The 21,157-nt window shown below is 39.9% G+C and overlaps 1 protein-coding gene across 18 annotated transcripts in view; it reads right to left on the bottom strand.

Moving 5' to 3' along the window:
- KHDRBS3 (KH RNA binding domain containing, signal transduction associated 3) overlaps positions 1-21,157 on the bottom strand; it is a 184,390-nt gene that overhangs the window by 26,579 nt on the left and 136,654 nt on the right. For all 18 annotated transcript variants that reach the window (XR_011996494.1, XR_011996496.1, XR_011996497.1 and 15 more), the window contains exon 7: positions 16,843-16,925. Coding sequence is in view for 11 of the 18 variants with exons in the window: in XM_072733870.1 (XP_072589971.1) it covers positions 16,843-16,925 (83 nt within the window). In the remaining 7 variants the exon portion in view is untranslated. The remainder of the gene's footprint in view (positions 1-16,842; positions 16,926-21,157) is intronic.

A 21,157-nucleotide genomic window follows, 5' to 3' on the forward strand; every position in this document is an offset into this window, starting at 1 on the left:
AGAATGTGATAGAACATAACTGTCACCGAGGACTGGAGTTTTGAGGGAAGCCCTGCAAAGGCAAAGGATCGGGGGGATGGGTCCTCAAGTCACAAGGATGTTGGGAAGGTTGCTGAGAAGTAATTTCAAAAGAATGAAGTATGTACCTACAAGTTTAAAAAATAGAAGATTTTTTTGGACAGCAAACAAAATGAAGGTTGGGTTTATGAGCCTATTTACTTGTATCTGTGCAGACCCAAATCCAACTACACTGTGAGCCAAGGCACATAATCTTCCAGTACTGGTTCCTCTGGCTCTTTCCATTGCATTCAAAATGGTCTATCAACATTTTATGAGCAGTTTACAGTATTTCGTGGCATCATTTGTTAATGGAATTGTTCATGGGATCTTGAATTTGTTTTTGCAGCCAGTCCTTCCATCTGCTATATGGAGGTATCTTTTGGAAGAGATTTCTGATACATTTGATAGTGGGGTATCAAAGCCATTATCTATTACTCCTAGAGAAATTTGATTGTGATCAGCAATACCTATGCATGTGAAATATTATGTGCGTGAATGTGGAAGGAACTTTTTATGGGACTGTCAGCATCCTTGTGAGACGATGTATGATTAGCAAATGGTTTTCTGTGTTTCTGGAGAATCTGGTAGACACTAACTTGCATCAATGTGCATAACAAATTATTCAGTCTCGCTCTTCAAATATGGAGAATTAAGATAATTTCAAGTACACTAGCCATTAAAATTGTATTAAGAAATTCACGTTGGAATACCTACTCTGTTTTAAAATCACCGATGTAAGTAAAATTCTCTACCTCCCCATTTTAGTCAATAAACATTTATTGACCATATTCTGTGTTAGGTGCTGTGCCAGGCAATGGGGGTGGGGGCATGACAATGAAAAAACTTCAAGCAGACAGACATTGATCAGAGAAATTACTTCAATATAAAATTGCAGTCATGAAGGAAAATTACTTAATATCATAAGAAAATATAATCATAGCACATTTGGAAAAAAAGCATTCAGCTGCAGTACGGAGAAATGACAGGAAAGCGGTTGCAGGTAGGGGGAGGGCAAACAGCAAGGAGGCTACAGGTATTCTAGAAGTAAGCAAGGCATGGTGAACTTGGACCGGCATGGCAGGTATGCAGAACCTGGTCTAAGAGCCTGGTATTGGGGTCCACCACCAACTGGCCTCTACCGATCTTTCTCTGGACACTTCTGGACCCTCCAGAGGCCTGAGCCCCTCCAAGGACTGCTTATTAGAAGCGCAGGCCATGTCAGTGCCCTTCAGGGGACCACTCCACAGGCTTGCTCCCTCCTCCCCCAGCTGGTTTGCCAGATGCCCAGTAAAACGGCCATCTATTACCAGTCACAGTTAAGTACATGACAACTAAACACCCACTCAGACTGGCAGCTTTGTAGCAAGTACTTTTTACAACTTTCCTTAGCTTCACTGATGTTACTGGAGCCACCATGGTTGCAGTCTGAATACATTACAGTTTATTCCTCTGTGTAAGGGCGTTTGGGTGGTTTCCAGGTTCTGGTTGTCATAAAGAAAGTTACTTTGAACATTGTTAAATAAAGCTTTTTCTAGATACATACTCTCATTTCTCTGGGATAAAACTATTATGAGTAGATTACTGGTTTTACAGGGTAGGTAAATGTTCAACATTTTTAAAGAAACTGCCAAACTTCTCATTGTTCTGCCATTTTATACATGTAGGAGTTCTAGCTGCTCTATAGACTTACCAACATTTAGTGCTGTCAATGATTTTTGTTTTAGCCATTCTAGTGGGAGCAAGAGCAAGTGCAAGGGCAAGCTAGTGGCATCCCACCGAGGTCTTAATCTGCATTTGCATTTCCTTGATGAGCCATGACTCTGAGTACTTTGGCATGTTCTTCATGGCCATTTGATTATTATACTTTTGTGAAATTTCTGGTCTAGGTTCACACGTATTATAAAAATTGGGTTATGTTTCTTTTTTAATGAATTATCCAGTTTCTTTATATAGGTTAGACAAAAGTCTTTTGTCAGATGTATGTGTTGCAAACATGTTTTCCTGACTGTGGCTTATTTATTTTCTAATGATGTCCTCTGATTAGGAGATGTTTGAGATTTTGATGAAGACAAATTTCTAAATCTTTTCTTGATTTCTTGATTTCTATTTTTTCAATATTTTCCTGTACATGCTTTATAAATTTAACTTTAACCTGAAATTATGAACCATCTCAAATTAATATTCGTAAATGGTGTGAGGTGTGCGTGTATGTGTGATCAAAGCTACCTTCATTTATACAAATATCTAATGGTTACAAGATTACTTACTGAAAAGACAGTTCTTTACCCACTGAATTGCTTTGGTGCTCCTAAAAGCAATTATGTGTGGGTCCATTTCTGGATTTTCACTGGCCTACTACCCACCCTTGTACAGTACCAGAATGGCTTCACTATGGGGCTTTTATAAGTCTGAAAAGTCAATATTCCAAACTTGTTCTTCATTATTAAGACTGCTTTGGCTATTCTAGGTCCTCTGCATTTCTATATATTTTAGAACCACCTTGTCATTTTGTACCAAAAAGAACAAAGAGAAACCACACCAAACAAAAAAACTGTAGAGGTTTTGATTGGAATTGTACTGAATTTGCAGTTAATTTCAGGGAGAATCAACATCTTTATCAATATTGAGTCTTCCAAATGCAAAAACATGGGGTATGTATCTCCATTTCGTTGGCCTTCATTGCTTTCTGTAAGCAACGTTTTAGTAACAGTTGTCATTACAGAGATCTTGCACATTTCTGTTATAATTATCCTTAAGAATCCTCACACATCACTGGTGGAAATTTAAAATGGTAGAATCACTTTGAAAAAACAGTCGGGCAGTTTCTTAAAAAGTCAAACATAAAATTATCACTTGAGTCAGCAATTCCACTCCTAGATATCTACTCAAGGGAAATGAAAACACAAGCTCCACAGACTTACACATAAATGTTCACAGTAGCATCATTCGTAAGAGCTAAGCAATGAAAACAACAGTATGAGTCACCTAGTAAAAGTATAAACAAAATGCAGTGTACCCGTAAGTGGAATACCATTCAGTAATAAAATAGGAATAAAATACCAATAGATGCTATGATGGGGATGAACCTCAAAAACATAATGCTAAGTGAAAAACACTGATATAAAAGATGATATATTTTGATTACATCTAAATGAAATGCCCAGAAAAGGGAAATCTATAAAAACATAAATGAGATTAATGGTGATCTGGGGCTGGGGTTAGGAAAGGGTTTAGTTGTAACAGGGATGAGGGAATTTACTGGAGTGATGAAAATGGATCAAAAAAAAAAAATTAAAAAAAGTTCCCAAATGGGATTGTGGTGACAGTCACACGACTCTGTAAACTTACAAAAAGTAATTAAAATTTCAATTTAAATGGTGAATTTTCCAGCGTGTAAAATATATATCCGTAAAGCTGTTTTTTTTAAAGATTCTATTTATTTATTCATGACAGACATACACACACACACACACACACACACACACACAGAGGCAGAGACACAGGCAGAGGGAGAAGCAGGGTCCCCACAGGGAGCCCGATGTGGGACTTGATCCCAGGTCTCCAGGATCATACCCCGGGCTGAAGGCGGTGCCAAACTGCTGGACCATCAGGGCTGCTCTATAAGACTGTTTAAAAAGGATCCCTAAGTAGTTTATGTTTTTTGACACTATTGCACACAGTCTCTGGGGGGTTGTCTACCACTTGCTAACTACTAGCCCGTGCAGATACAGGACTTGTGTACTGACTGCTTTACAACTGACAAGTTGATTAGTTTGGGTAGTTTTTTAGTGGGTCCCTTAGGATTTTCAACCACCTGATCATGATATCAGTGAATAAAACAGTTTACTTCTTCCTTTTTCAATCCGCACGCCTACTGTTCCTTTTCACTCGCCGTCCTGCACAGGTCAGGCCGCTCAGCCCAAGGCTGAGTGGAGTGTGAGCAAACCTGCTTTGTCCCAAGTCTTGGCAGGAAAGCCTGGAATGTTCCAGTGAAGAATGATGTTTTAGCTTGAGGGTCTGTGTGTGTGTGTCCTGGTAGATATCTTCTATCCAGCTGGGGAAAACTGCCCCGTATTTCTCGTTTGCCCAGAATTCTATTTCTTATTAACCATCAATGTAGGTTAAATGTTGTCAAACATTCTCCCTGCATTTATGGAAAGGATCACATGATTGTTTTCCATTACTTAGCGTGGTGGATTACACTGATTCACTTTCATGTATTATATAAATCTTGCATTGCTGAGATAGACTCTATTTGGTCATGATAAAGTATCCGATTTTTGATTTGCTATATATTTTGGTAAAGGCATTTGCAAGTATGATCATGAGGGATAATCTCCCCATCTCAAGATCTTTAATCACATCTGCAAAGTCCCTTCTGCCATGTAAGGGAACGTAACCATAGGTTATTGGATGAGGATGCGGATATTTTTTAGAGCCATTATCCTGCAAACTAAAGCTGTCACAGGCCAAGGTATCAGTGTGCACCGGCAACAGTCACCTGTGTCTTCACAGTTTTAAGTTTGCAAGCTCCTTCAATCATACGGAGACTACCAGGAAGAATTATTATAACACATTCTCGGGCAGGTAAGACATTTTGCTCCAAATTATTCAAACATACCTTATTCCAAAGGGAAATTTGAAGTTTCCTATTAGGAAATTTAAAATCACAAATTCAAATGGAAGAAGAGGGACTTTAAGAGTGCCGGAAGACACGAGACAGACTCCCATCAGAGGTCTTTTGCACAGACCACTGCTCCCACAGATGCCCCTCGGGCAAAGGCTGTTACTTCCTTCAAGTCTTCCATCACCTCCTTCAGGAAGCTGAGCACGACTGCCATACTTAAACATGAGCACCACTGGACTTTAAGCTCTACAAGGGCACGATCTTTACCCTTTTTATTCACCGATGCTTATCAAGCCCTGGGATACTTCTTGGAACACGGTAGGTACTCAATAGTTGTTTGCTGAATGTATGAATGGAAGAATAACAGAAATTCCAATATTGTATTTCTTTGGGAAACATTTACTTAGCAACTATCTGCTAGGCACTGTGAAAAGGTGAATATAAAGGTGAATGAGGTGAATATAACACCTCATTATATAACGCTTACTAGACAAGAAGAATGGTTCTCAATATTGGCTGCCCACTGAAACTATCTGTCGAGTTTAAAAACTTTCAGATAGCTGCGCTACACCAAAATCCAGATTAAAAATATTAAATAGAAGATCGGTTTGGGCACCTATTTTTTTAAAGACTGTATCAGTGACACTGCTACACAGCCAGGGTAAGAACAACATGCATTTTCATAGACTTTTTTAATGCTATCAGGCCTCTTACTGTGTTTCCAGTAAAGAAAACAGATACAGACTTCTTCAATGGTATCCATTTAACTGAAAACCACAGCTAGGTCAGTTCTCTGACCAGTACTGCACTAGGTATGGGGAGTGGAAGGACAAATACAAAGGGTCCTGGTACTGAGAGCTTCTCTGTATTAAAAGGAAACAGATTCTCAGTAGTCTAGTCGGGTACTGCTGGAGAGTGGAGGCAGTAAGAGTATTTTGAAAACAGAAGACTGGCTTAGTGCTGATAGAACGTGGAAGGGATGGGGCATGAAAAGCAGGTCAGGGAAGCTTGCTAGATAGGAAAACAACTGATTCAAGGAACTGCTGCTCTGCTGCAAGCAATGAGGTAAGGATGAAATATAAAGAAAGCAAATCATCCTGTTTGTGCCATTTTGGAAAAGTCTAAATAAGATTCCATGAAATTTTTATAGAAATACATAGCCACAATGTCTTTAAAAGGTATGAGTGAGGAAAATAGTTGAAGGAGCCACGAAGGAATTAAATTTACTCTCATACTTCATGCTTTGACACCTACTTCATGTGTTATTGAGCGAATTACCCACAATTCAATATAAGGTTAGACTGTATCCACGGGTGACCTGACATGAGGCTACAGACAGAATCAGGGCCAAATCAAGAGAAGCCTGGCTACCATAATGGCTTCTACTGAACAGGATGGTCCTCTCCCAATCCTTTAGTCTATGCTTTTTTAAAATTAATTGCTAGCACTAACAAATGTTGCTATATTGGTAAGATTACAAACTGCCGAGGCTGATCACCATGCCCCTCTTGAGAAATCTTGTTTTTCAATTCACCATGCATGCTTTTCATCTCTCTGTAATCATACTTTCCTTGATCATAAACTTCAGAAAATACCAGGGGTAATCGCTACCCCAGAGAAGCGCAAGCAGACTCCCCTGGAGTTGTATAACATATGGTACGTAACTGTATTATCTTTCCAAATTCAAAAATTCTAAATCCAAGACTCTTAGCCCCAAGGGTTTTGGATAATTACAGTAATGATAGCTAATGATAGCATTTACAATGTGCCAGAACTGTTCAAAGTGCCTTTCATATATTAACTCATTTAACTATAACAATCCTATGAGGTGCCTACTGTTACCACCACCTACGTTTTACAGATGCAGAACTGGAAGCGCAAGTTCAGTGATGGGACCCCAGCTGCCCTGCTGGCCAATGCAGAGCCGTGATTCCAATCGAGGAGGATGGGCCTCCATTCTCATGGACCAAGTCTTGACTCGGCCTTCATTCAGGCACTGTTTCATGTCTTACTTTGGCCACAGTGATATAGACAGGTTTCCTCCCATACTGAAAAATGTCGTATCTCTCTCCCTGAACTTTGCCACAAACTGTTTTTTTCTTTTTAAAGAGCCTTTAAACATACTTCTACTCCTAGGCACTCACTGTATAGTAAGTTCAGGCTCTTGTTTGCTAATATTGAGTCAAAGGTTACAAGCACTTTTGAGATTCTTTTTTTTCTTTTTTTAAGATTTATTTATTTATTCATGATAGACACAGACTGAGAAAGAGAGGCAGAGACACAGGCAGAGGGAGAAGCAGGCTCCTCACAGGGAGTCCGATGTGGGACTCGATCCCGCATCCTGGGATTAGACCTGAACCAAAGGCAGGTGCCCAACCGCTGAGCCACCCAGGCGTCCCGCACTTTTAAGATTCTTGATGAACACTTATAAATTACTCTCTGGAAGGAACATATCCCTTCCTGATGACAAATAGAGGAGGAAAATACAATCTATACCATATCTGAATCATTTCAGCCTCTAAAGTTGTAAGTCCAGTAAATGAGGTTTGACTAGATGCTGAGAAATTCAAGCACCCTGACATTCTCTATTATAAATCATTCTTCACAAGTAGCTTCAAGCTTTGACCTCAAGTCTGTGCTTCCAAACATGTTACGACTCTAAACAATCTAAGTTAAATGAAGCCTTCAATACCTATTTCACAAATGGGGAATCAAAACGGCATGTATAATTTTATTCAGACTGTTTATTTGTTGGGATTTTACTGACTGGAGTCTTCCTCAGAAAAAGACTGTACAAGTTTCTCAATGCAGTGACAACACTCCTAACAGCAACAGGTGCACAGACAGGCAGGAGAGCAGAGTGCTCAGACTGTCTGGGCTCACATGCCAGCTCTAGCACTCATTTTCCACATCCCACAATGACTGTGCCTCAATTTCCTCAGCTATAAAATGGGATAATAATAGCAACCCACTGCCATAAGGCTGTAAAGTACACCGTGTGTGGTGCCCAATCTGTGCTGCGTTAGTGAGTTTACTGAATTTTTGCTCTTTACATCACATCTGCCATTCCACTGAATCACAGTCTTAATAAATCAAATGTTGTCATCATTGTACAGATGAGAAAAGACTGGAACAAGTAATGCAGCCAAAATCATGCAGCTAAGGAAGTGATGGAGCTGGGATTCAAATCCAAGTTTGCCTGGTTTTATAGCCCATGGTGTTTTAAACTAAATCACATCACAATTTTAAACCATACAGGGTTAGGAAAATTCTCTTAAAAATAAAAATAATTTTTTAAACATCTTTTATTTATTTATTCATGAGAGAGAGAGATTGAGAGAGAGAGAGACAGAGGGGCAGAGACACAGGCAGAGGGAGAAGCAGGCTCCACACTGGGAGCCCGACGTGGGACTCGATCCTGGGTCTCCAGAATCAGGCCCTGGGCTGAAGGTGGTGCTAAACCGCTGGGTCATCGGGGCTGCCCTAATAAAAATACATTTTAAGGATGTGTGAGACATGGCAAAAGGAAACACGGTGTGTGTGGGGGGCACTGTGCAGATCGCTTTATCTAACAGACTTTACAATTTTATAGTGAAGGCTTAAAATCTGGGTTTTAAGCAACACCCCAACTTTTGGGGAACCCTGTCGCATACTCTACATTTCAGCAGTGACCCTCCTTCCCTGTGCGTGCGCTCTGCAGCATCTGTCGCTGCTCTGAATGGCTGATCATAAGCACCGCTTTAGTCTTCTCAACGCTATTAAGCAGATGGCAGCGCTAAATCCAAATGATGTAGTACATCTCCCTGGTGGACTTTGTTTTCACATACTGCCATTATTCTGCAATTCCTCAGTGATAAATCTCATGTATTCTCAAGAACATGAAAGAGTGAACTGACAGTGGCAACTGATTTATTGCCACTAGCCTGTGTCTGCCCCACTCCTGTGTTCCCACGCACCCGTCAAGATCATGCATGAAGATTCCACATGGTGAATGCAAGAGGTGGGTATTCTCCACATTTATAGGGACAGTTTTTTTTTTTTTAATTGTTGCCTCCAAGTTGAGCAGAAGAGCATGGGCTTGAGCTCTAAGAGGACTGGGTATGAGGCCTGACTTTGGACAGGCTCACATTCTCTGAGTCTCACTTTCCTTACTTGTCAAAGTAAGGCCTGACCATCTGAGAGGTTCTGGGGGATAAAACAAAACGGCAGGCATACGGACATCTGATACAGTAGTGAACACTTCCTAAGTACTCAACTGATATTTGATTTCTTCAAACTGTGCTAATAACTTAATGAATCTGGAAATTTTTTCTTTATTTTTTATTAATTCTAAGGAATTTCCTGCTGAAGCTATAAAACTTCTTGGCTTGCTTTCAATACGGTCAAGGTATCAAGTTTAGGAACTCCAAGGGAGGCCCGATCATGGCTCAGATTCACTGACCACCCCTCCCATTTCGGCAGTGGCACACTAACGGCTGGCAGTTACCCAGTCACCAAAGGCAGAGTGCAGCGTTGGCCACACTGCAGTCCCTCCTGGACCGCTGGCAGCACTTGTCACCCCTCTGCACCACTCAGCCTACCAGGACTTAACATTACTCTCTGTATTGACTTTATTTCCATTTCAATGCATCATAATTGAATTATAGCAATAAATAAAAAAATCATGTGCTTGGCACACTAAGTATATTTTCCTAGTAACTAAAATCTACCATTAGAACTGTAAAAAAAAAAAAAAAAAAAAAAAAAAGGTCTGCCTGTGTGCCATCTGAAACCATGTTGTGAGACATCAGTGGTATGTGTGTGACTCCTGGAAAGACACTCCTATAATAGAAAGAAAATGGACTGAAATCAATAGTCACCAAGTGGGTAGACTTGGGCCACTTATTAAATCTTTCTCTGGGTGTCAGTGTCCTCAAGAATAAAATGGGGATGACCATTTCCACCTGTTGAGGTTAAAATTAGTATCCGAGGAGACAGACATCACACACACACATGCATCTGTCTTAGTGTAACCAATACTCTGCAGTGGAGGGTCAGTGTGTAATGACGATCCTCAGTGCAATTCTTGTACCCGCCAACACTCCCGCCTGCTCTTCCCTTCCCCTTCCCCTTCTAGGCGCTGGCTTCACCTTTTCACGACAGTCCTCCCTCCTTTCTTTCTTACCTCAGAGTCCTTGGCTGAGAATTACGGAAGCTATGGGTTTACAGTATAATTTGGGCTGCTATTTCTGCTTTTCACCAATGTCTACACAATACAAGGCTGGATGTGTTTGTTTGTTGCCAGCTTACACGGCTCAGTTGGTGCTAAGAGACATCGTCAGTGGTTGTGCAGCAAGCAGACAAAATCCCAGAGATGCAGACTAGGTAAAAGTATACTTGACAGAAATTTTACAAGGCAGAGTTAACAATCTCTTAATCCATGCCAAACCATCACTGCTTTTCAAAGTCCAAGACAGGCAACCATGATGCCACATGGCAATTGTCTTCTGAAAAACAGTTTTACTGATGTTTAAACAGTGACAACTTAAGTTAAACAACAGGTCACCGCTTCCAAAATGGAAATTCCAAATCCTCTTCCGACCTCTGCAGTCGGCTCTCGAGAAGGCGTTGCAGGACATACAATCCTAAAGCTGCCAACAGAAGCAACAGCAACGAGGTGGCAGGCATATGGCAAGGTTAAATCGTGTCTCATTGCTTTCCTTGGAATTGGTATTTGAAAACAAACCAAGAGTACTCATAGCTTCTGGCTGCTTCCATCACCCTGCCTATCTGGATAAAGGGGTGAGGTGCTGTTTTACATTGCAATCCTTCAACTTCTGTGGGCGGGAAACTCACCGTGTCGTTGGGCGCTGCGAAAATTGGAGATAACTGTATAGAAAGAACATAGATGCTGAGTGCTAAACTCAACAGATCCTCCAAAACCAGCAGCTATTATTCCTAATTCCTTTTTTTTTCCTTCAGAAATTTTAAGTGCTTTCACAGAGATTTGGGAAGATGGAATGAAATATGTACTTGAAAGTACAGTCAAACCACAAAGCTCTTGGGAAACTGATAGGTCGTATTAAACTCATCTAGAAACTCACTATCCTCACCGCACAGCCATCCACTTATGCTCAGGGGTATTAACACTTTTTTGAAATGCTTTTTGTTCTACTTTCTTTGTGTTCACAGTAGGAATCAAATATTCCTTTGAGAATTTACAATTATTAGACACACATACTAAGATACTGTGATATTTTTAAGGAAAATTATAAGGTTGTAAACATGATAGAAAAATGATGATTACATTAAACCTCTTAATGTATTTTCTCCTCACATAGTTACCTTTTTGTGTGTAAGAGCGCTTGGAATCCAGTCTCCCAGCAAACTTCCCAAATCCAATATAGTGTCATTACCTGTGGTCATCATGCTACCCAGCTGCAACTATTGTAGGGTTATAAATAAAACATCCAATAAAGACTGAATTCTATTTAATTTACAACGAAATGGATATATTTACAAATGGTTTCTGAGAGTTGAAATTAGGACTTCTGTGAAGTCTCAAGTCATGTCAGGGCAGGGGCAGGTTTCTGAAGGCTGAGGCCATTTATCACCTGCTCATTTTATTCACCATAGTGACTCAGGAGGGGTGTCTAAAGAAATCAATCAATAACTATTTCTGAGCCAATGTGTATTAGAACAATCCCAATATTATAAAGAATAGTTCGTATTTCTTTTCACAGCAATTGTGTTGACAGCTTGTTACTCATTAAATGTGTGAAGTTAGAGAAACAATGCTTTGTTTTATACTACAATATTAGCACTATCAAGGTCATTACAAAAATCAATGGGGAAATGTAGCTGAACTATACCGAATCTTCTATCACTCTGCAGGGATTCTCATTTGTACTCTAATTTAAATACAAGGTATTTGAAAATTGGGAGAAAAAATTCCTAATTTGTAAAACCTCCTGAGAGAAACTGCTGTTTCTGCTACAAAACGGTGCCATAAAATGATTACAGCTTATAAAGTTTAAATGTCATTACTGAAAGGGACCCGTGCACACAGCAGGTAACAATGCCCAACGGCCAGCCATATACGGGCCTGCTGTCTTGCCCTATTTTGTTTTCAAGTGGGTTATGGCTGCTCAGTTCGCTAATCCCAGGCCATCCCAGGGGACGCAGCCTCCACAGGGTCCCCTCTCACTTCTCATTCTCCCTGTAAATCACTTATTCACACATCCTTCCGGATCTTCTAGTGCCTTCCCTACGTGAATGAGAAGCAGAGCGATTTAGAACTGGGGAAGGATGGCAGGAACTAGGATTTACTAGTACAATGTGCTAACCGCCTTACACACTGCCCTGCCTTACACACTATGCTACCTTACACACCGCCCTGCCTTACACATCGCCCTAACTGCCTTACACACTGCCCTCCCTTACACACTGCCCTAACTGCTTATACACCACCCTAACTGCCTTAGACACTGCCCTTATACACCACCCTAACTGCCTTAGACACTGCCCTTATACACCGCCCTAACTGCCTTATACACCACTCTAACTGCCTTACACACTGCCCTTCCTTACACACTGTCCTAACTGCCTTACACAAATTACCCTATTAATTCTCTCACGGAAAAGACACTATGGAGGACATGCTCCCCACATCCTGCAAACGTTCCCAGAGACTGTGGGCTTTCTTGTCTCATTCAACTTTCAGGCTGACCATCTAAAGAAGAAATAGAGTTCTACATTTTAGAAAGTGAGGCTTAGAGAGGTCAAATAACTTGCCCAAAGCCACATAACCAGCAAAAATTAAAGTGGGGTCTAAATATAGGTTGGCCAGAAGATATCCAAAAGTTTTTGATAACACATCTGTATCGGAAAGAAAACCATTTTTGATCTTATTACTGCAACTGTTTATATATAACACACGCACTAGAGTATTAACAGATTATATTTATATACAACACAAAACATGGAAATAGAAATTTTAAAAGGATGAATATGGGTTGACCCTCCCTAATTTTCTTTCTGCACCTGGTGAGTTGACTTGCTTACCCCAAGGGGTAAGGGAGTGCCTTAATCAGGAGATACTACACTGTGCTGCTGTGCCAGTGAGCCAGAGTCTTTAACTCTGCATTATCCAAGAGAGATTTGTAATTTGACATTCTCTAGTAGCGAAAGAAAGAAAGAAGAAAGAAAGAAAGAAAGAAAGAAAGAAAGAAAGAAAGAAAGAAAGAAAGAAAGAAAAGAAAAGAAAGAGGTAAAACTAATTTTAGTAATAGGGTTATTTTATATTCTTTGTATCATGCTCAGTCTTGGACCCTGGTGTGTGTCCTGCACGTCCGGCTCATCCCAATCTGCATGAGCCACATTTCAAGGTTCAACAGCCACATGAGCTAGTGGCTACCACGGTGGACAGCACGGCTGAACCTCTGCTCATGCTCTTTCTTCCACACCATGATGTGTCAAAGAATATTTTCAGAATAGCTCTATACTCTCAAAGCAGACCAGGTAAAGAATTCTGCAGTAATACTGAACCTTACAACTATAGCACAGAATGGGCTTTCAAGTTCTGATTGAGAGAATTATTGAAGTACGAAATTAATTTTACAGAAACTGAAGTGTCAAAATCAAGGAATTGTAGATTACAGATCATTGAGTGCTACACGGCATTATCTATTAGTGAATATTAAGGCTGCAGGCTCCTTGAGAGTGTGGCAGTTCAGCCATATGCTGAAAGGATCTAATGTAAAATGGGAAAAATAAGGCTCCTAATTTCATTAGTCCTGGTTTACAACATTAATACACAGCACAAATGAAATTTTAGGTTTGACTAAGGTAGTCCAAGTCTGATAAGGCAACCCTTCCCGTTCAGATGGAGGCCTAATTCCTATGGGCTTCTAAAGCATCACAAAGTATCAGATTTTTGAATAGGGGAAATACTAATAGGAATTCATTTGAGCCACTGAAATCAAAGCCACGACGAGAGGAGAGTGGAGAGGCAGTGGGACAAAGGACAAAAAGAATGTGGGGCCAAGCTGAGTCTGGACCACTGCTCAGTCTTTTGAGTGTGGATGACCCAGTTAACTTCTCTGAACCTGTATATAAGGGGATTACATGTTTAGACTTGAATTCTGCAACATTTCAGGGCATGTCAAGAGGGGAGAGAGGATGAGAGCAGCAGGCACACAGTAAATGTACAACAGCTGAAGGTGGTGGTGGTGGTGATTTCCGTGTTAATATTATCTGTTCCTGGAGAGGATTTGAAAGTTTGCTACCCTAACTGGTGTAGAGTGGATTTCTAATTCTGAGACACAGAGTATTGTGTTTAAACCAGTGTTCTAATATGTGCATGTTATGGGCTGGATTGGGTCCCCCACTCAGAGCATATGTTGAAGCCCCACTTGCCTCCAGGACCTCCAAATGGGATTGTATTTGGAGACAGGGTCCTTAAAGAGGTGATTCAGTTAAAGTGAGGCTGCATGTGGGTCCTAATCCAATCTGACTGGTACCATCAGAAGAGAGGAAACGTGGACACATGCGGAGATACCAGGGATGCACGTGCACAGGGGAAGGACCACATGAGGCCACACAGAGGAGGTGCCATTCACAGGCCACAGGAAGAAGCCTCAGAAAACACCAAATCCCCTAACACCTAGACCTTGGACTTCTACTAGCCTCTGTAACTGTGAGGAAATAAAATTCTGTTGCTTAAGCCACCTGGGCTGTGGTAATTTGTTACAGTAACTCTCCCAAACTCATACAGTACACAGAACCATCTTTTCAGCCTGCCCCACAGTACAGCCACTTCCCTTGGGTTTACAGTGGACCGGCTGCTTCACGGCACCTGTGATGCTTGGTAGGGGTGAGTTAGGACATGTGCAGCCACAGACCTGGGTGCAAAGCCTGCTCCTCTGCTCGTAAGCGGCATGATCCTAGGTAAGTTCCCTAATTCTTATAAATCACAGTTTCCTTCTTCTGTGAAAGGACTGATGTTTATGTCACAGGTCATGAGGATTAAACGAATACTCAGCATACCTAACAAAGAGTGGCTTCTACATTTGTCAACGTGGGCAATTCTCATGTGATTCTCTGTCCTCCTTCGGGTGTGACGGGTTTCAACACTGAAAAGATCACTTCAAAGAAGGCAGACTGGCTGTCAGACAAGATGTCTCTTTAAGTGAGTCTTCCCTGACATTTAAAGGCCTTATAATGTACCATCCTCTTAATTGGCCTCTGCCTCTCGGCCTACCACCTGCCTGTCCAGCCCCTCCACTGCCATGGAACGACTCTGAATACAAGCTGAAACGCAGCAGCCCCTGGCCTGTTGCCCTTCGGGGCTCCATAGTGCTCCTGCGTGCTGCCTGCAGCCCCGAGCCTCGGTGCCCCGTAGGGACTGTGCCACCTCTCACCTTATCTCCCTCCCGTGCAGAACCCTTCCCAGCTCTACAGATGAAGTGCAGTTCCACCAGCACTTACTGCTCCACGGCCCGTGCCCTGCCATTCCAGCTCTGTGAAATGCCCTTCCCTGTTCATCCCCTAGTGACTCCCACTCCTCTTTCGCTTTACTCAGTGAAATGTCCTCAGGATTCTCAGCCAGACTTTAGCACTGGCTTCTTCTGGAAATACTGAATTGTTCCTCAGACCTCTCAATGATAATCATATCACACTGCTTTTGAGCAAATGTTTCCTTCTAGCCTATGAGCTTTTCAAAGAAAGGGTCTCTGTCTCAATAATCTTTGTATTCCAAACATCAAGCATGGAGCCCAACACAGATGGACATTTGGTAGTGCAGGCTGAATAAATGATGGAAGGAGTGAATGCTTGTGATCCAGCATATTAATAATGGTACCATCATTATTATTATCATGATCACAGCTTAAAGTGGAAAGGCTATAAGCTTTCTAAGTCTGGGCTCACATTCTGGATTGGTCATTGACTTCTCTGGGCCCTCATCTCATCAACTGTAAAATAGAGATACATTAACCCCTGCTGTTACCATTCAAATTAGACATGTGAGTAAAGGTTCCATGTGGGATTTCTGGCAAATACTTCATCCTGTGCTCTGGGTTCCTTTTCTTCATCTCCACAGGGGTAACAGTGCCACATGCCCGATAAAGTGGACTGGACACTTACATGCGATACTGTATGTGAAGTCCTGGCTAGCACCAGCTAGTACCAGTCCTCATACGGTGTCCCATCACTGTCAAGGATACAAACACAACGTGCCAGGCTTCCATTCCGAAAGACCAATTGAGAGTCCAAGTCTGAAGGTTCTTAATTGTTACAAGTTATATGAGAAAAATTCTGACATGAGCCAAAAAGAACCGTGTCAATCTTGGTACTAGAACTGCATAATGGTAGCTACTGGTTCAAAGTTGCCTGGCACCATATGAGTTCAGAGGTGAATTTATACTTCATCAAAACAACCACACAGTCCATACTTTTTTATGCTTAATAACGACAATATTTTGTTTTGTATATATGTCTTTGTCTTCCACTTAGAATTTTGAACATAAAGGAAGAGGTTTCTAGGCATTTAGGAAAACACTCTGAACAGGAATAAACACTGATTTCATATATCAGTGAACATCAAGGTATATTATCACAAGAGGTAACTATCAAGCTCTGTTTTGCCTCTGATAACACTTATTTCTGGGTAAACACCTCTTTAGAAAATGAATGGGAGCTAACTCATTATTCACAAATAGGAATTTGAAATTGTTAGAAAACAGGATCACTGCTGCTAAGAAACAGAAACCTTATCTGAATGCCAAACAAAACTTCTGGGGCTTTCCATCTCAGGCACTGACAATGTAGGATATTTACATATTGCTGATGTGATTTTGAGCCTTAGGACTTGCATGGCCACAGACTTTGTAGACACTGTTCCTCCTTAGAATATATTGAACACTAAGTTAAATTTTTAGGGTAAAAAAAAATGTTCAATTTTATTTTTCAAGTCTCATTACTTTAATACTATGATAAATTTTGGGGGAATAATATGTACTAGTTGGTTAAGACAGAGTGCTTCTCCAATTAAAAAACAAAAAAATAATGCAAACCAAGTCACATTACCCTTGCTGCCTGGTTATCCCCATTTCCCAGAGTACATATATGTCGATGGGCAAAAGTGGTTAACGGGGTAATCAGAGATCAACTCTTACCTTTGGGCAGGGGTGCTATAGCTGTTATCATAGGAATCATAACTCTGTTCATCATAAGCAGTGCCATATCCATCATCATAGTCCTAAAGTAAAACAGGAGAAGTACAAAAAAAGGTCAGAAAAGTTTCTGGAAAAAAAGAGCCACTCTTCTTTTAGTGACTGTTTGCTAATCCAGCTAACATTTAAATATATATCGAGGTATAGTGTAAAGAAAAATATAAAACTGATGTCAGTGAAAATGATGAGTAAGAACCTTCAAAATTTTCTCTACTACAGCAAAAAGAAACTGGCAAATATTGTCAGAATCAACATTTTCAAAACGCTGAAAATTAACAAAAGGTTTGCAGAGATCTAAGGAGCACTCATTTTTAAAAGCTTGTCTGAATCTTGGGTGAGCTCTGGGATGTTTTAATGAGTCCTTTTCCCACCCACCAGTCCCAGCTCTGCAGGAGCCCTGACCACCAACAGCTGTAACCATAGTGGACCTCAGTAGGCTGGGAGCCACTGGAGGAAGCAGAGAAAGGTGGAGCTCTTTCAAAACCTCATTCTTAGAGGATTGCATTTGACTTGGAGCTCATTCAGTGCAAAAAGCCTTTTCCCTGGGGGTATTCGAAGAAAATAATCAGAGGCAATTATGTAAGATTTCAGCTGCTTGAGGCAGTAGAGCAAACAACAGTCTAATCAAAAGCCAGTAAGAGAAGTGGGAGGATGAGATATCCATTTGCCCTTTAAATAGCTCTGACATACTCCTGGGAATCTAGAAGGCTATGTGTCTGCACAGTACCAGGTAGATGCCCAGGGCAAACCTGGAAAGGCCCTGAACTCTCTCCTCAAGATGACCTGTAGGTACAACACAAGAGGAAAGGCAAGGCCAAGGAAAGAGTTGGGAATCAACTGGCTGAGTCTTAACGACTTGTTCCAATATGATAAGGACTTAGTTTCCAGGCATTCAATAAAATCTCTGCCCAATCATTAGCTGACCACTAAGGTAACAGCAGACACATGTTCGTGACAACACATAATAAACTTTACAATATTAGTTTGGAAAAGTCACTAAATATGAAAAAAAACAAAAAACAAAAAATACTAGTAGGAAGGAGAATTTGACTTCTACAGTTGCTACGTTAAATTAAATATCTCCAGTTAAAAAAATTAAGTGATAGGGCAGCCCGGGTGGCTCAGCGGTTTAGTGCCACCTTCTATCCAGGGCCTGATCCTGGAGACCCAGGATTGAGTCCCACATCAGGCTCCCTGCATGGGGCCTGCTTCTCCCTCTGCCTCTCTCTCTCTCTCTCTCTCTCTCTCTCCCTCTCTCATGAATAAATAAAAAAAATTTAAAAATTAAGTGTTATACAAAAAAACATGAAATATGATTCATACATAAGAAAAAAGTAATCAAAAGAAACTGTCCCTGAGGAAGCTGAGACACTGGACTTACTAGACAAAGACTTTAAATCAATTATTTGAAATATATTCAAGAAACTAAAGGGATATTCTGTGTCTAAAGAACTAAAGTATGAGAATAATGGCTTACCAAATAGAGAATATAGATATAGAAGATAATAAAGAATCCAAAGAAATTCTTGAGTTTTAAAGTATAATAACTGAAATGAAAAATACACCAGAGAAGTTTAACAGCAGATACAACTAGGCAGAAGAGAGAATAAGTGAACCTGAAGGTAGATCAATTGAGATTATCCAGTTTGATGAAGAAGATACAAAAGGAAAAATGATAAGGAAAAATGAATAGTGTCTCAGAGACCTGTGGGATACCATCAAACATGAACATACACATAATGAGATACCCAGAAGAAGAGGAAAGTAAGAAGAAAAAAAGATTACATAGAGAAATAATGGCTAAAAAATTCCTAAATTTGATGAAAACCTTTAATCTCCAATCCAAGAAGCTCAACCAATTCCATGTAGGGTAAGCTCAAAGAGACCCACATGTACATACAACTTCATCAAAATATTGAAAGACAAAGACAAAGAGAGGATCTTAAGGCAGCAAGAGAGAAGTGGCTCATCATGTGCAATAGATCCTCAGTAAAATCAAAAACTAATTTCTCAAGAAAAACCATGGAGGCCAGAAGACAATGAGATTCCACATTCCAAGTACTAAAAGAAAAAGACTGTCAACTAAGAATTGTATAACCAGCAAAATTATCCTTCAAAAAAGAAAAATTAATATATCCTTGGGTAAACAAAACTGAGAATTCATCAGTAGCAGAAATGTTCTACACGAAATACTAAAAGGAGTCCTTGAGGTAAAGTGAAAGGTCATTAAAAAGTAACTTGAATCCGTGAAACATGAAAAAAATAAATAACACTGACACAGCTACTTAGGGAAATACAAAACTATAAATATGTTTTGCTGTAATTCCTTTTTTCTCTTATTTGATTTAAAAAACAACTGCATGCATTGTATGCTGATAGGCACACAATGTATGAAGCTGCAACTTGCATGACAGTAACAACACAAAGATGGGCAGGTAAGAACAGAGCTAAAGAGAAACAAATTTTTTGTATACTATTAAAATTAAGTTGGCATAAGTTATGAAAAAGACTGACCTAAGTTAAAAAGTAAATTGTAATCTGTAGGGCAGACTAAGAAAATAATTAAAAAAAAAAAAAAAAAAAAGAACAGGAAAAGAGAGGCGCCTGGGTAGCTTAGTTGAACATCCAAGTCTTGGTTTCAGTTCAGGTCAGGATTGCAGGGTTGTGAGGCTGAAGCTGCATCAGGCTCTGCTTGAGATTTTCTCTCCCTCTCTTTTCCCCCTGTACCCCTCTCCCACTCATGCATATGTACTCTCTCTAAAATAAATAATTGAAATCTTAAAAAAAAAAAAAAGAAAAGAAAAAGAAATGACAATGGAGTTAAAGTGATGCAATAAAAAGTATCTGACAACAAAAGGAAATAGAAGGTACAAAAAAGACATAAGACACCATGGAAATATATATCCAAAGAGAACTACCATAGTTACATCAATATCAGACAAGACAGACTTTAAGACAAAACTTATTACCAGAGTAAAAGCACATATGATGATTAAAAAAAGTCCATCAAGATGAAATTATAAAAATGTATGTATACATGTACACATACATAACAATAGACATCAAAATTCATGTAGCAAAAACTGACAGAATTACAGGAAGAAATAGACAATTCAAGAATAGTTGGGAACTTCAATATCACACTTCCAATAATAAAAAGAATACCTAAAAAATGATTAAAAAATAAAAAATGAAACAGAAGATTTCAACAAAAGAAACCAATTATACCTAAGAGACACTCTACCTAGTAAGATTGGAAAACACATCCTTCTCAATTATACATGTAACTTCCTCCTGGATAGATCATGTATCTTCTCAATTCAAAATTTACTACAAAGCTAAGTAATCAAAACAGTAGAGATGCAGATCAACACAAGAGAACCTTACATCTATGGTTAATTCATTTCCAACAGGGCACCAAGACAATTTGGTGGTGAACAAAATAGTCTTTTCCATAGATGGTGTGGGAATAACTAGATACCCACATAAAAAAGAATGAAGCTTACACCATATACAAAAATTAATACAAAACGCATCATACATCTATGTATCCAAGCTAAAATTACACAACACTTAGAAGACAACACAGGTGTAAATCTTTGTGATTTTGGATTAGTCAGTAGTTTCTTAGATATACCAGCAAAAGCACAAACAGCCAAAGAAAATAAGGGCAAAATAGACTTCATCAAAATTAAAACTTAAAAACTTATGCATCAAAGTACATTATCAAGACAGTGAAAAGACTATCCATAGGATGGGAGAAAATATTTCCCAATCACATATTTGATAATGGTCTCATATTCAGAATATATGAAGAGCTCTTACAACTCAACAACAAAAAACTCCAAGAGCAAAAGCCATCCTCCTGGTGCTACTGGAGATAGGCTTCAAACCAAGGACATTCTGCAGATGTAATAACAAGTGCACTACAGTTATTTTATTTTTTTAAAGATTTATTTATTCATGACAGAGAGAGAGAGAGAGAGAGAGAGAGAGAGAAGCAGAGACACAGGCAGAGGGAGAAGCAGGCTCCATGCAGGGAGCCTGATGTGGGACTCAATACCGTGTCTCCAGGATCATGCCCGGGCTAAAGGTGGCGCTAAAACACTGAGCTACAGGGGCTGCCCAACTACAGTTATTTTAAAAGCATTGTGGAATTCAAAAAGGTCCAAAGAAATGGTCATTTTATAAGACTAAATTAAAGATATTGCAATGACATTTATGTCCATGAAAGTATGAATCCTACCCTAAAACTTAT

Source organism: Vulpes vulpes, chromosome 13 (assembly GCF_048418805.1).
Source record: "Vulpes vulpes isolate BD-2025 chromosome 13, VulVul3, whole genome shotgun sequence".
Taxonomy (NCBI): Eukaryota; Metazoa; Chordata; class Mammalia; order Carnivora; family Canidae; genus Vulpes; species Vulpes vulpes.